The sequence below is a fragment of the Tachypleus tridentatus genome, chromosome 9, assembly GCF_004210375.1.
Source record: "Tachypleus tridentatus isolate NWPU-2018 chromosome 9, ASM421037v1, whole genome shotgun sequence".
NCBI lineage: Eukaryota > Metazoa > Arthropoda > Merostomata > Xiphosura > Limulidae > Tachypleus > Tachypleus tridentatus.
Genome location: NC_134833.1, coordinates 8,459,606 through 8,475,929, shown reverse-complemented (window position 1 = coordinate 8,475,929; position 16,324 = coordinate 8,459,606). Strand labels below are relative to the sequence as shown.

The 16,324-nt window shown below is 35.4% G+C and overlaps 1 protein-coding gene across 1 annotated transcript in view; it reads right to left on the bottom strand.

The window, feature by feature from the left end:
* LOC143224732 (E3 ubiquitin-protein ligase SMURF2-like) overlaps positions 1-16,324 on the bottom strand; it is an 83,726-nt gene that overhangs the window by 28,902 nt on the left and 38,500 nt on the right. The window contains 6 exon segments of the mRNA XM_076452994.1: positions 1,080-1,224; positions 1,227-1,257; positions 4,189-4,303; positions 5,426-5,529; positions 7,303-7,552; positions 15,517-15,766. Coding sequence (XP_076309109.1) covers positions 1,080-1,224; positions 1,227-1,257; positions 4,189-4,303; positions 5,426-5,529; positions 7,303-7,552; positions 15,517-15,766 — 895 coding nt within the window.

Genomic DNA, 16,324 nt, shown 5'->3' with positions numbered 1-16,324 from the left:
CTTACAACTACAGACTTGACGTACAGTGAAAGTTATAGTAAACAAGTACTTACAACTACAGACTTGATGTACAGTGAAAGTTTCAGTAAACAAGTACTTACAACTACAGACTTGATGTACAGTGAAAGTTATAGTAAACAAGTATTTACAACTACAGACTTGATGTACAGTGAAAGTTACAGTAAACAAGTACTTACAACTACAGACTTGATGTACAATGAAAGTTACAGTAAACAAGTACTTACAACTACAGACTTGATGTACAGTGAAAGTTACAGTAAACAAGTACTTACAACTACAGACTCAATGTACAGTGAAAGTTACAGTAAACAATTATTTACAACTACCAACTTGACGTACAGTGAAAGTTACAGTAAACAAGTATTTACAACTACAGACTTGATGTACAGTGAAAGTTATAGTAAACAAGTATTTACAACTACAGACTTGATGTACAGTGAAAGCTATAGTAAACAAGTATTTACAACTACAGACTTGATGTACAGTGAAAGCTATAGTAAACAAGTACTTACAACTACAGACTTGATGTACAATGAAAGTTACAGTAAACAAGTACTTACAACTACGGACTTGATGTACAGTGAAAGCTACAGTAAACAAGTATTTACAACTACAGACTTGATGTACAGTGAAAGCTATAGTAAACAAGTACTTACAACTACAGACTTGATGTACAATGAAAGTTACAGTAAACAAGTACTTACAACTACAGACTTGATGTACAGTGAAAGCTATAGTAAACAAGTATTTACAACTACAGACTTGATGTACAGTGAAAGCTATAGTAAACAAGTACTTACAACTACAGACTTCATGCAGTGAAAGTTACAGTAAACAAGTACTTACAACTCTGGGACTTGATGTACAGTGAAAGCTACAGTAAACAAGTACTTACAACTACAGACTTCACGTGCAGTGAAAGTTACAGTAAACAAGTACTTACAACTCACGGACTTGATGTACAGTGAAAGCTACAGTAAACAAGTACTTACAACTACAGACTCAATGTACCCTGAGCACCACCTACACATATGATGTGCATCAAATTCAGAACTTACAACATCCACTTGAGGCTCTTGTGTAACTCTGGGTCTACTCCTTCTATGTCATCCAGCGTAATAGGCTTATTGAGCAGCATTTTGTAGAAAGGAAGCGTAAAGCCACCATCTATGTAGTGTCCGTGAAATACTGCCAGCCCCATAATCGCCCCACAAAGTGGAAATATGACAGGTGCTCCTGAAATGTAGGTCATTAAGATACATTAATTCTTTGACTATAGGGTTAGGTGCATTGCATCAACCATCTAAACATCAAAGTATGCACGAGAGTGGTGGTACTATAACATTTCATATTCTAAGTGTTTCTTTGTTAAAGTTCACAGATTTTAAGCAACATTAAAGGCTCCTGTACAAAAATATCAGGCTTTAAGATCTTTTTTAATTAACGATTTGCTCATGAATATTTTCTTTAGAAATGTTGACTCTCCAATATGCAAAGTAACTTTGGTTTTAATTTAAGAACACTTTTCATCTGAAATTGTTAAATTTCATTTGCATAATTTCTACAACCTCCTAAATAAATATCAAACATTTCTTTATATTTTATCAGCTATATTCTTTATGTTACCTCTACACGGGGTTGACCTGAATAAATATCAAACATTTCTTTATATTTTATCAGCTATTTTCTTTGTTACCTCTACTCGGGGTTGACCTGAATAAATATCAAACATTTCTTTATATTTTATCAGCTATTTTCTTTATGTTACCTCTACACGGGGTTGACCTGAATAAATATCAAACATTTCTTTATATTTTATCAGCTATTTTCTTTATGTTACCTCTACACGGGGTTGACTTGAATAAATATCAAACATTTCTTTATATTTTATCAGCTATTTTCTTTATGTTACCTCTACTCGGGGTTGACCTGAATAAATATCAAACATTTCTTTATATTTTATCAGCCATTTTCTTTATGTTACCTCTACTCGGGGTTAACCTGAATAAATATCAAACATTTCTTTATATTTTATCAGCTATTTTCTTTATGTTACCTCTACTCAGGGTTAACCTGAATAAATATCAAACATTTCTTTATATTTTATCAGCCATTTTCTTTATGTTACCTCTACTCGGGGTTAACCTGAATAAGTGTTTTTTCTTTTTATAATGACTTCAAATTGTAATAGGAAACCAATGTTTACTCTAAATAGCTTATATTTCTTAAAATTATATATTTATTTGTAATTATTAGTTTTATTTTGTTTTATTGACAATGTGTACGAGTAATAATCCCACCACACAAGTTGTAAATCATGCAACACAGGCATGGCTTACATTACCATAATGAATAGCACGAAAGTGGTTTTTATAAAGTATAAATGTCTTATTTTTAGTATTACCAGTATTTTGGAAGAAACAGTAACATTTCAGTTACTTTCCATAAAACACAGAACAGTAAATAAAAAATATATAGATAACAATCACCGTACTACTTATGGTACGAAGTTTTTTTGTACCGTACTACTTATGGTGGTACGAAGTTTTTTGTACCCGAACATCATACTTTATAAGCCTTGTTGTATTTTGAAACAGGACAACATTATAAACTATTAAACCTGTACAACATACTTTATAAGCCTTGTTGTATTTTCAAACAGGACAACATTATAAACTATTGAACCTGTACAACATACTTTATAAGACTTGTTGTATTTTGAAACAGGACAACATTATAAACTATTAAACCTGTACAACATACTTTATAAGCCTTGTTGTATTTTGAAACAGGGCAACATTATAAACTATTAAACCTGTACAACATACTTTATAAGCCTTGTTGTATTTTGAAACAGGGCAACATTATAAACTATTAAACCTGTACAACATACTTTATAAGCCTTGTTGTATTTTGAAACAGGGCAACATTATAAACTATTAAACCTGTACAACATACTTTATAAGCCTTGTTGTATTTTGAAACAGGGCAACATTATAAACTATTAAACCTGTACAACATACTTTATAAGCCTTGTTGTATTTTGAAACAGGACAACATTATAAACCTGTACAACATAATTCCACTGTCATTTTTCTGGTTTCCTAGCTAAGCAATATTTTGGTCTAAAAACTACTTCTGATCAGTGTATCATTTTGAACACCAATCTTCAAACTCACCAGTAACTGGTTATATTTTGAAAGCTGGAAGAGACAGGTACAGCCAGTGTGGCAAGTTAATCTCAGAAAATTGAATATATTGCTAATATTGGTAATTTCATTAAAAAATCTAGACTGACATTTTATGACATCTATAATACAATCTCAGCAAAAGCAGAAGTCAACATACTACATCACACACAAAGTAAAAATTAGATATGTTAACAATTTTTAGTACTTTTGAACAAAAACAATTGATAAATGTGTAATATTAAAATCTGAATTACATACTAGAATCCTGATTCCAAATTTATGGACATACATTCATGATATAGGTACTTTTATAAAATTTTGAATTCAAGTCTACTAAAAATGATGGTATGTGCTGTTATCCCAACCCATATGGAAAGGGTTAATAACATACCAAACAAACGAACACCTACGGTTTGTGAATCTGAAATTTCAAAAATAAAACTGTTTGTTTCAGACATTCATCCAAAGTTACATATGGTTTACATCCAAAGTTACATATTGTTTACATCCAAAGTTACATATGGTTTACTTCTACTATATCCATTCCTAATTTTGAGCTTGTTAACAACATCAACACTTAGACTACTGTACTCAAATAATTGCCTTTTACCGTCACTTTTATAATGCACCCAAAGCCCTAAGTATAGGGCAAAGTTTTGTAGAAAAGGAATACAAGCCATGAATCTCTATATTCACAGTCCTATGTGATATCAATTAGACCATGCCTAACTTAGACAAAATCTATGATGTGTATTCCTGTAATACAAGAAAATAATTTATCACAATAAGAATTAAATGTTTTAAACCACTTGATCAAGAACAAGAACTGCTATGAAAACAGTAGTGGCAAAAAATAAATCATACCACACACACACACAAAAGGAAAATGTTAAATGAAAATCCAACAGAAATGTTATTAATCAAATACTGCATTTTTTAGTAAGTTTTAACTAAAACAGAAAATACGGGAACTTACTGGGTTCACAGAAGAATCTGGATTAATCTGTAGTGTGTAGATGTCATCTCTGGTGTACTGGAACAGTCCATAGTATGGATTCAACATTTCATGTGACAACAGGTACAGCCACTCCTACAAAACATCTATAGTTAATTAAGAACTCTTAACTAATTAACCACATTTATATGATGCTGAGTACAGCAGAACACACATTGGTATAATAATAATAGTTATAGCTAGTGAATAAATTTTAGAGATTTTTATAAACAGACCACTACCACAAGTGACTGCATTTACTATTAAGTAAGCTTTGTGTCTTTATAGCAGTGTTTCTCAACCACTGGGGGTCCAGCACAGCAAGATGGTTAGGATGTTCAAGTTGTAATCTATAAGTTGCAGTTTCACATCCCTATTCCAACAAACATGTTCACCTTTTAATTAGTGTGAGCATTATAATGTGATGGTCAATCAATTTTAATTGATAAAAAAACAGCTCAGAAGTTGGCTGCAGGTGGTGATGACTAACTGCCTTTCCTATAACCTTTCACTGCTAAAGTAAGGTCAGCTTGCAAGATAGCCTTCCTGCAGCTTTGTGTAAAATTAAAAATACTAAATCAAATTGACTACTGGTCCATCAGAACCATCTTTCCTGTCTGTAGAATTTGACAAAACACAAGAGAAACTGAAAAGATATTCATATGAAAGTCATCACAGCTTCTCATTGTTTTTGCATTTTTGTGGTTTGTGACAGTTTAGAGATGCAGTAAGTCAACCCCTGATATAGAAAACGTTAAAAAACACTCTTATAAAGTGCATAGATGTGAAGCAGTTTTAGTTATTCTTTAATATGTCAACAATTAAAAGGTACTGTGGGTGAAAACAAACACTGTTTAGTGAAATATCGTCTTTTATTCTATTTGAGTTCCATTCTATAATTACTATTTCCATCCTTGACGTATCTCATGACATACAAGGGCTAATCAGCCAGATCAGAAACCTCTCATGTAAAAGTACAGCCTTCCCTATTTCAGAGCTGCTAATCAGAGTGATAGAAACCAGTCAGTAACACTCACATGACTACTTTATCATATACCAGAAATGACCACAGTGGTTACAACATATGAACAGCTGAAAAAAAATGTGACCTTTTAACTTTCAGACAAGTACCCTAGGCTACATCCAAGCCCTAAATTAACAAGTCACAAGGATATGTGAACAGTTTTATTTTGATTTCCTTTAGTTTTTCAGATATTACCTCGCTAACCCTCCATAATCAAGTCCTTCTTCTCCTCTGAACTTTACCATCAACCTTTTCCTCAAGTCTTTTGATCTCATTTTCATGACTGAACGATACGATTCCTGAAAAAGATGACATCATTCTTATAAATAAGGAAAATAAAACAAACATAAAAAAGGTTGAGAAAATTACAAAATGTATGAACAAAACCCGTTAGCAAAGTAATAATACAATAATAGTATTAGCAATGTACAGAATTCAATCAGTTAATACAATACTACTATTAGCAATGTAATACGAATTCAATCAGTTAATACAATACCAGTATTAGCAATATGCGAATTCAATCAGTTAATACAATACCAGTATTAGCAATATACGGAATTCAATCAGTTAATACAATACCAGTATTAGCAATGTACGAATTCAATCAGTTAATACAATACCAGTATTAGCAATGTGCGAATTCAATCAGTTAATACAATACCAGTATTAGCAATGTAAAATGAATTCAATCAGTTAATACAATACCAGTATTAACAATATGTAATGGAATTCAATCAGTTAATACAATACCAGTATTAGCAATGTACGGAATTCAATCAGTTAATACAATACCAGTATTAGCAATGTACGGAATTCAATCAGTTAATACAATACCATTATTAGCAATGTACAGAATTCAGTCAGTTAATACAATACTAGTATTAGCAATGTATGGAATTCAATCAGTTAATACAATACTATTATTAGCAATGTACGGAATTCAATCAGTTAACAATGTCACCTCGAACTAACCTACAGAAACATTTTAGAATTATTAATGTTTCCTGATTCATTACCTGTTTGGCTGTAAGACATTCATTGTATTGTATTTAAAAGCATCATTACAATTCTGTTACTACAAGAAACTACTGATGACACATTTTCAAGACATTTTTCATCATCTGAATGCAGCATTATAGATTTACTACCAATATTTCCTTTTGTAAGCCATTTAGTCACACAGATTATAAGAATTAGTTCAGATCTACTTCTACCCACCTCAAAGAGATAATAAAAATGCTTGTTGTTTTTTTAATTTCGTGCAAAGCTGCACAAGGGCTATCTGTGCTAGCCATCCCTAATTTAGGAGAGTTCTACTCTTTTACCAATAAATAGTGAGATTGACCATCACATTATAATGCCCCCATGGCTGAAAGGGCAAGAAAGTTTGGTGAGACGGGATTCAAACCCGTGACTCTCAGATTACGAGTCGAACGCCTTAACCTAACTGGCCATGCCGGGCCAATAAAAAAGCATGTTATTTAAAAAACAAGGATTCACATCAGTACTGTTTTGCTTACAGTTTAAGTACATATGATGTTTCAGAGTTTTAAGTACATATGATGTTTAACAGTTTCCCAGCTTACAGCAGGGAATGAAACGCTTTGCTGTTAAGAGTTAAGACAAATAATCATACAGTATGTTTCTCATCTCAATGTAATAAATGAAGCATTATGAAGTACACTGTGCTACTTACAAATGTCGTAAATATAAAAGGCTTTTTATTAATAAATTAAGTAAAACAACACATGTTTATAAAAATATAAAGTTAATTAACCAGCTAGTTTTTATACCCGTGACATGTAGAAACTGGTCAGGTAATTAACTTGATATTTTGTACAAGTTTTTGTTTTTATTACTTAATTGTACTAAAACATCAGTTCACCTTTATAACAAATGAATAAAATGCCTCACTGCTAGACCAAAAATCATACATTCTACAACAACAGTATCTGAACTTATAATAATGAGCCAAGTGCTTCACCAATTGACCAATAAATTTTGTGAAATAAAAATTCATAATTGGCAAAAATTTGGAACATTTAACTGAAACTTAAAAAAAGTGTCACCTCAAAAATGTCCTGCCTTGATACTTCCATACGACAGTGACCTGACTGAGGCTGTAGGGTTTGAATCTCCTGTCTTAGTGCAGACATTTTCTGCACAATGTCACGCGTGTACTTTGGAAGGGGAGAGTTGCTATTATCAAGTATTGTAGGAATTGTCAATACATCACTACTGCTGGACGCCACCTGCCCGGCAGGAATGTTACTACTTTCTTCACTATTTGTCGAGACTGATGAATCATTTCTTCGAATGCTGTGAGAGAGAAATAAAAAACAAAAGGTGAAAAATTAGTACAGAAATAATGCTTCATGGGAGAATTTTAATAACCTTTTAGTAAATTAGGGTATATTTCAAACTATCTGAGAGTTAGGTACTAGAAAACTAAATGCTTAGTGCAATAAAAATGGCAACCAGGTATTAGAAAATACTCATACTATCCAGTCAACAAGCGATCTGACTTCTAGTTGAACTCACACTATCCAATCAACAAGCGATCTGACTTCTAGTTGAACTCACACTATCCAATCAACAAGCTATCTGACTTCTAGTTGAACTCACACTATCCAATCAACAAGCTATCTGACTTCTAGTTGAACTCACACTATCCAGTCAACAAGCTATCTGACTTCTAGTTGAACTCACACTATCCAGTCAACAAGCTATCTGACTTCTAGTTGAACTCACACTATCCAATCAACAAGCTATCTGACTTCTAGTTGAACTCACACTATCCAGTCAACAAGCTATCTGACTTCTAGTTGAACTCACACTATCCAGTCAACAAGCTATCTGACTTCTAGTTGAACTCACACTATCCAATCAACAAGCTATCTGACTTCTAGTTGAACTCACACTATCCAATCAACAAGCTATCTGACTTCTAGTTGAACTCACACTATCCAGTCAACAAGCTATCTGACTTCTAGTTGAACTCACACTATCCAATCAACAAGCTATCTGACTTCTAGTTGAACTCACACTATCCAGTCAACAAGCTATCTGACTTCTAGTTGAACTCACACTATCCAGTCAACAAGCTATCTGACTTCTAGTTGAACTCACACTATCCAATCAACAAGCTATCTGACTTCTAGTTGAACTCACACTATCCAATCAACAAGCTATCTGACTTCTAGTTGAACTCACACTATCCAGTCAACAAGCTATCTGACTTCTAGTTGAACTCACACTATCCAATCAACAAGCTATCTGACTTCTAGTTGAACTCACACTATCCAATCAACAAGCTATCTGACTTCTAGTTGAACTCACACTATCCAATCAACAAGCTATCTGACTTCTAGTTGAACTCACACTATCAATCAACAAGCTATCTGACTTCTAGTTGAACTCACACTATCCAATCAACAAGCTATCTGACTTCTAGTTGAACTCACACTATCCAGTCAACAAGCTATCTGACTTCTAGTTGAACTCACACTATCCAATCAACAAGCTATCTGACTTCTAGTTGAACTCACACTATCCAATCAACAAGCTATCTGACTTCTAGTTGAACTCACACTATCCAATCAACAAGCTATCTGACTTCTAGTTGATCAGAAATAAACATTATCATCATCACCAAATAAATTTATCAAGTTCTTATTTCTTTAAAATCATAACTGATACATCTTAACTAAGATGGTGAAAAATATCTTGAAATTCATGAATCGTTAGCTATGACATCAGTGTCAACAACAAATGTTGAAACATCAATAAGTTATTTCTTCACAATTACAAAATAAGGTGAATGTTTAATTTTTCTTCAGTAAATTCAGTTTTTCATAATGTAACACAAAATGTTTAAAACTGATAATCTGTTTTAAACTTATTACAATGCTTATAAAGCTTGGAACATACAGGTATAAGACCTTGAAATAAACATCTACGAGAAATCAAATTATCTGCTGTAGTTACATGGCTGACCAGTCAAAGTATAATATCTCAAGGACAAATTATTCTCACAGCTGTACCTTATTAAAAAATAAAATCTGAAGGTATGTACTCAGAAAGCTACATCTAACATGACACTAGATAATATCAATACTAATGCACGACTAAGTTTATAAGTCAAACTTGACTTTAGCAAAGAACAAAATAGTTACTTATAACAGTATAAGAACCAAAGCAAATACATAAATAATATACCTGAATATTTTTGTTTGAAAGTTCATACAAAGATACACAAAGGCTATTCATGCTAGTTATCCTTAACTCAGCAGTGAAAGACCAGTGGGGAAAAAACTACTAATCACCACCCACTGCCAACTCCTGGGCTACTCTTTTATTAAAAAACAGTGGGATCAATTGGGGAGGAAACTACTAATCACTACCCACTGCCAACTCCTGGGCTACTCTTTTATTAAAAAACAGTGGGATCAATTGGGAGGAAACTACTAATCACCACCCACTACCAACTCCTGGGCTACTCTTTTATTAAAAAACAGTGGGATCAATTGGGGAGGAAACTACTAATCACTACCCACTGCCAACTCCTGGGCTACTCTTTTATTAAAAAACAGTGGGATCAATTGGGGAGGAAACTACTAATCACCACCCACTGCCAACTCCTGGGCTACTCTTTTATTAAAAAACAGTGGGATCAATTGGGAGGAAACTACTAATCACCACCCACTGCCAACTCCTGGGCTACTCTTTTATTAAAAAACAGTGGGATCAATTGGGGAGGAAACTACTAATCACCACCCACTGCCAACTCCTGGGCTACTCTTTTATTAAAAAACAGTGGGATCAATTGGGGAGGAAACTACTAATCACTACCCACTGCCAACTCCTGGGCTACTCTTTTATTAAAAACAGTGGGATCAATTGGGAGGAAACTACTAATCACTACCCACTGCCAACTCCTGGGCTACTCTTTTATTAAAAACAGTGGGATCAATTGGGGAGGAAACTACTAATCACCACCCACTACCAACTCCTGGGCTACTCTTTTATTAAAAACAGTGGGATCAATTGGGAGGAAACTACTAATCACTACCCACTGCCAACTCCTGGGCTACTCTTTTATTAAAAACAGTGGGATCAATTGGGAGGAAACTACTAATCACCACCCACTACCAACTCCTGGGCTATTCTTTTATTAAAAACAGTGGGATCAATTGGGAGGAAACTACTAATCACTACCCACTGCCAACTCCTGGGCTACTCTTTTATAAAAAACAGTGGGATCAATTGGGAGGAAACTACTAATCACCACCCACTACCAACTCCTGGGCTACTCTTTTATTAAAAAACAGTGGGATCAATTGGGAGGAAACTACTAATCACCACCCACTGCCAACTCCTGGGCTACTCTTTTATTAAAAACAGTGGGATCAATTGGGAGGAAACTACTAATCACTACCCACTGCCAACTCCTGGGCTACTCTTTTATTAAAAAACAGTGGGATCAATTGGGAGGAAACTACTAATCACTACCCACTGCCAACTCCTGGGCTACTCTTTTATTAAAAAACAGTGGGATCAATTGGGGAGAAAACTAATAATCACTACCCACTACCAACTCCTGGGCTACTCTTTTATTAAAAAACAGTGGGATCAATTGGGGAGGAAACTACTAATCACTACCCACTGCCAACTCCTGGGCTACTCTTTTATTAAAAACAGTGGGATCAATTGGGAGGAAACTACTAATCACCACCCACTGCCAACTCCTGGGCTACTCTTTTATTAAAAAACAGTGGGATCAATTGGGGAGGAAACTACTAATCACCACCCACTACCAACTCCTGGGCTACTCTTTTATTAAAAAAACAGTGGGATCAATTGGGAGGAAACTACTAATCACTACCCACTGCCAACTCCTGGGCTACTCTTTATTAAAAACAGTGGGATCAATTGGGAGGAAACTACTAATCACTACCCACTGCCAACTCCTGGGCTACTCTTTTTATTAAAAAACAGTGGGATCAATTGGGAGGAAACTACTAATCACTACCCACTGCCAACTCCTGGGCTACTCTTTTATTAAAAAACAGTGGGATCAATTGAGGAGGAAACTACTAATCACTACCCACTGCCAACTCCTGGGCTAGTCTTTTATTAAAAACAGTGGGATCAATTGGGGAGGAAACTACTAATCACTACCCACTGCCAACTCCTGGGCTACTCTTTTATTAAAAACAGTGGGATCAATTGGGAGGAAACTACTAATCACCACCCACTGCCAACTCCTGGGCTACTCTTTTATTAAAAAACAGTGGGATCAATATGGGAGGAAACTACTAATCACTACCCACTGCCAAATCCTGGGCTACTCTTTTATTAAAAAACAGTGGGATCAATTGGGGAGGAAACTACTAATCACTACCCACTGCCAACTCCTGGGCTACTCTTTTATTAAAAAACAGTGGGATCAATTGGGAGGAAACTACTAATCACCACCCACTGCCAACTCCTGGGCTACTCTTTTTTTAAAAACAGTGGGATCAATTGTGGAGGAAACTACTAATCACCACCCACTGCCAACTCCTGGGCTACTCTTTTATTAAAAAACAGTGGGATCAATTGGGAGGAAACTACTAATCACCACCCACTGCCAACTCCTGGGCTACTCTTTTATTAAAAACAGTGGGATCAATTGGGAGGAAACTACTAATCACTACCCACTGCCAACTCCTGGGCTACTCTTTTATTAAAAACAGTGGGATCAATTGGGAGGAAACTACTAATCACTACCCACTGCCAAATCCTGGGCTACTCTTTTATTAAAAAACAGTGGGATCAATTGGGAGGAAACTACTAATCACTACCCACTGCCAACTCCTGGGCTACTCTTTTATTAAAAAAACAGTGGGATCAATTGGGAGGAAACTACTAATCACTACCCACTGCCAAATCCTGGGCTACTCTTTTATTAAAAAACAGTGGGATCAATATGGGAGGAAACTACTAATCACTACCCACTGCCAACTCCTGGGCTACTCTTTTATTAAAAAACAGTGGGATCAATTGGGGAGGAAACTACTAATCATTACCCACTGCCAAATCCTGGGCTACTCTTTTATTAAAAAAACAGTGGGATCAATTGGGAGGAAACTACTAATCACTACCCACTGCCAACTCCTGGGCTACTCTTTTATTAAAAACAGTGGGATCAATTGGAGAAAACTAATAATCACTACCCACTACCAACTCCTGGGCTACTCTTTTATTAAAAACAGTGGGATCAATTGGGAGGAAACTACTAATCACTACCCACTGCCAACTCCTGGGCTACTCTTTTATTAAAAAACAGTGGGATCAATTGGGGAGGAAACTACTAATCACCACCCACTGCCAACGCCTGGGCTACTCTTTTATTAAAAAAACAGTGGGATCAATTGGGAGGAAACTACTAATCACCACCCACTACCAACTCCTGGGCTACTCTTTTATTAAAAACAGTGGGATCAATTGGGGAGGAAACTACTAATCACTACCCACTGCCAACTCCTGGGCTACTCTTTTTTAAAAAAACAGTGGGATCAATTGGGAGGAAACTACTAATCACTACCCACTGCCAACTCCTGGGCTACTCTTTTTATTAAAAACAGTGGGATCAATTGGGAGGAAACTACTAATCACTACCCACTGCCAACTCCTGGGCTACTCTTTTATTAAAAAACAGTGGGATCAATTGAGGAGGAAACTACTAATCACTACCCACTGCCAACTCCTGGGCTAGTCTTTTATTAAAAAAACAGTGGGATCAATTGGGAGGAAACTACTAATCACTACCCACTGCCAACTCCTGGGCTACTCTTTTTTAAAAAAACAGTGGGATCAATTGGGAGGAAACTACTAATCACCACCCACTGCCAACTCCTGGGCTACTCTTTTATTAAAAAACAGTGGGATCAATATGGGAGGAAACTACTAATCACTACCCACTGCCAAATCCTGGGCTACTCTTTTATTAAAAAACAGTGGGATCAATTGGGGAGGAAACTACTAATCACTACCCACTGCCAACTCCTGGGCTACTCTTTTATTAAAAAACAGTGGGATCAATTGGGGAGGAAACTACTAATCACCACCCACTGCCAACTCCTGGGCTACTCTTTTATTAAAAAACAGTGGGATCAATTGTGGAGGAAACTACTAATCACCACCCACTGCCAACTCCTGGGCTACTCTTTTATTAAAAAACAGTGGGATCAATTGGGAGGAAACTACTAATCACCACCCACTGCCAACTCCTGGGCTACTCTTTTTATTAAAAACAGTGGGATCAATTGTGGAGGAAACTACTAATCACCACCCACTGCCAACTCCTGGGCTACTCTTTATTAAAAAACAGTGGGATCAATTGGGGAGGAAACTACTAATCACCACCCACTGCCAACTCCTGGGCTACTCTTTTATTAAAAAACAGTGGGATCAATTGGGGAGGAAACTACTAATCACTACCCACTGCCAACTCCTGGGCTACTCTTTTATTAAAAACAGTGGGATCAATTGGGAGGAAACTACTAATCACTACCCACTGCCAAATCCTGGGCTACTCTTTTATTAAAAAACAGTGGGATCAATTGGGAGGAAACTACTAATCACTACCCACTGCCAACTCCTGGGCTACTCTTTTATTAAAAACAGTGGGATCAATTGGGAGGAAACTACTAATCACTACCCACTGCCAAATCCTGGGCTACTCTTTTATTAAAAAACAGTGGGATCAATATGGGAGGAAACTACTAATCACTACCCACTGCCAACTCCTGGGCTACTCTTTTATTAAAAAACAGTGGGATCAATTGGGGAGGAAACTACTAATCATTACCCACTGCCAAATCCTGGGCTACTCTTTTATTAAAAAACAGTGGGATCAATTGGGGAGGAAACTACTAATCACCACCCACTGCCAACTCCTGGGCTACTCTTTTATTAAAAAACAGTGGGATCAATATGGGAGGAAACTACTAATCACTACCCACTGCCAAATCCTGGGCTACTCTTTTATTAAAAAACAGTGGGATCAATTATCACATTATAATGTCCCCAAAACTTAATATGCAAGCACATTTGAGGGGACAGGGGTACAAAACTCCAACCTGTAGATTACAAATCGAGCTTCTAAACCACCTGGTCATAACAGGCATATCTGAATTTCAAGATACAAAAACAAAAAACCCATAAAACAACACACACATTCACATCTCTCCTCTTTTGTTATGTAACCTCCTAGCCAATTTAAGATCCAATGTTATGGAAGAACAAGTTTATGTGGAAAAACAAAAATGAAAAAAGACTTTCACATACCCTCTTCAATATAATTTCTGACAAACAAGTATTTGAACAAAGATTATATATGAAAATATCAAAATAGTGTACTTTCTTCAGAATAACACTTTTAACACCTGAAATAAAAATAAAAAAAACCTTGGTACACTCATGGTGATACACATAAAATAATGAAAGTCTAAATCTCAAATACAAAATAAGAGTGTTAAATTGTCAACAACAATAACAGAAAAAGTTGTTTTTATCTACAGGATATTTGTGCATTAAATATGTCTCCAGGTCAGCTGAAAAATGTTTTTTTCCAAATTATGTATCTTGTGAGGTAAAATCAGAACCCACAAGTTCATCAATTTTGTATTTAGTGATAACATTTCACTTATTATAAGATTTGGCAGTTTAACAGGGTTTCCAATAAAAATTGGAAAGAACCAGAAATAATGGTAAAAACCTGAATATGTCACAGAAAACAACAGTTCACCGATTCCTAGATTCAAAATTTGTTTGGATGTTTCACAAATACTTTAACTGAATGTAATCTGTTTAAAAACAAATCTTAAAGAAACCAGCAACAAGAAACAATTGTCCAAAAGGAACAAAATTGAAAATAGTTACAGGTAACACTTTAAGTTACTTTTCCTTGATGTCGAGAATACCCACTTTTAGAGAAATATACGTGTAAAAACGGCTCGTTTGGGTTGAGAAAACCTTGTTCGCTCCTCTACATAAAATATTTTCTCAACCCAAACGAGCCGTTTTTACATATATATTTTTCTTGAATCCCTGTTACACTATCTCAACAAAATGGTTACATCATTGAAGAATAGGTTAGTCTTTAAAGAAATTTTTCTACAGATGTTTATGGGGTATTATTTATACTACATTGAAAATTATTAATATATGAAACCTAAATTTTTCTACATGCAAAGTTTTAACAAAATAACAATAAAACCATTACAAATGGTGCCTACTTCAGCACATTCTGCAAGACAAGGCTATTTGACAGTCGAGGATCTGTAAACTGTGTTGTTTTGTTGTTGTGGTCTACAAAGTAGATTCTGCCACTTCCCGTTTGCCTCATCTCCCAACCATTCGGAAGCGGTCCCAAGTCACCAGCATTCACTCCTGTAAGATCCCTAGGAACTCTGGGATCATGCCAAGTACTAACTCCAGTTGCGAGATGATAAAAATATATCTGTCCTTGCTGAGTAGTCCTAACTTCTGAGGAGACAAAGTTACAGTTGAGATAAGCACTTAAGACAAAGCTACAGTTCGGATAAGTACTTAAGACAAAGGCTACAGTTCAGATAAGTACTTAAGACAAAGGCTACAGTTCAGATAAGTATTTAAAACAAGGCTACAGTTCAGATAAGTATTTAAAACAAGGCTACAGTATAGTAGTATATATAAGTATATTATAGTTTTGTGTTTAAAATATTTCTTATTCATTGTGTTATTTGACTGCTCAATGAATTTCAAACCTACTAGTTTGTAACACACACTTCATTCCTATTTAAGTACAACATCCACTGAAGTATGTTATCAGGGATACCTCTACCCTGATTTGTTGTTGTGTTCACTACCAGATACCTTTCAACAGAGAGAGAAGAGAGAAAAGTCAGAGTATAATCTAGCTCTCAATACAGAGGAAATGAAAGAAACAAGGCCAATCTTCAATAAAGAAAGTAAAAGTAGAAAGGACAGAGTTAACACTCAAAGAAACTAGAAGGAGAAAGGACAGAGTTAACACTCAAAGAAAGTAGGAGGAGAAAGGACAGA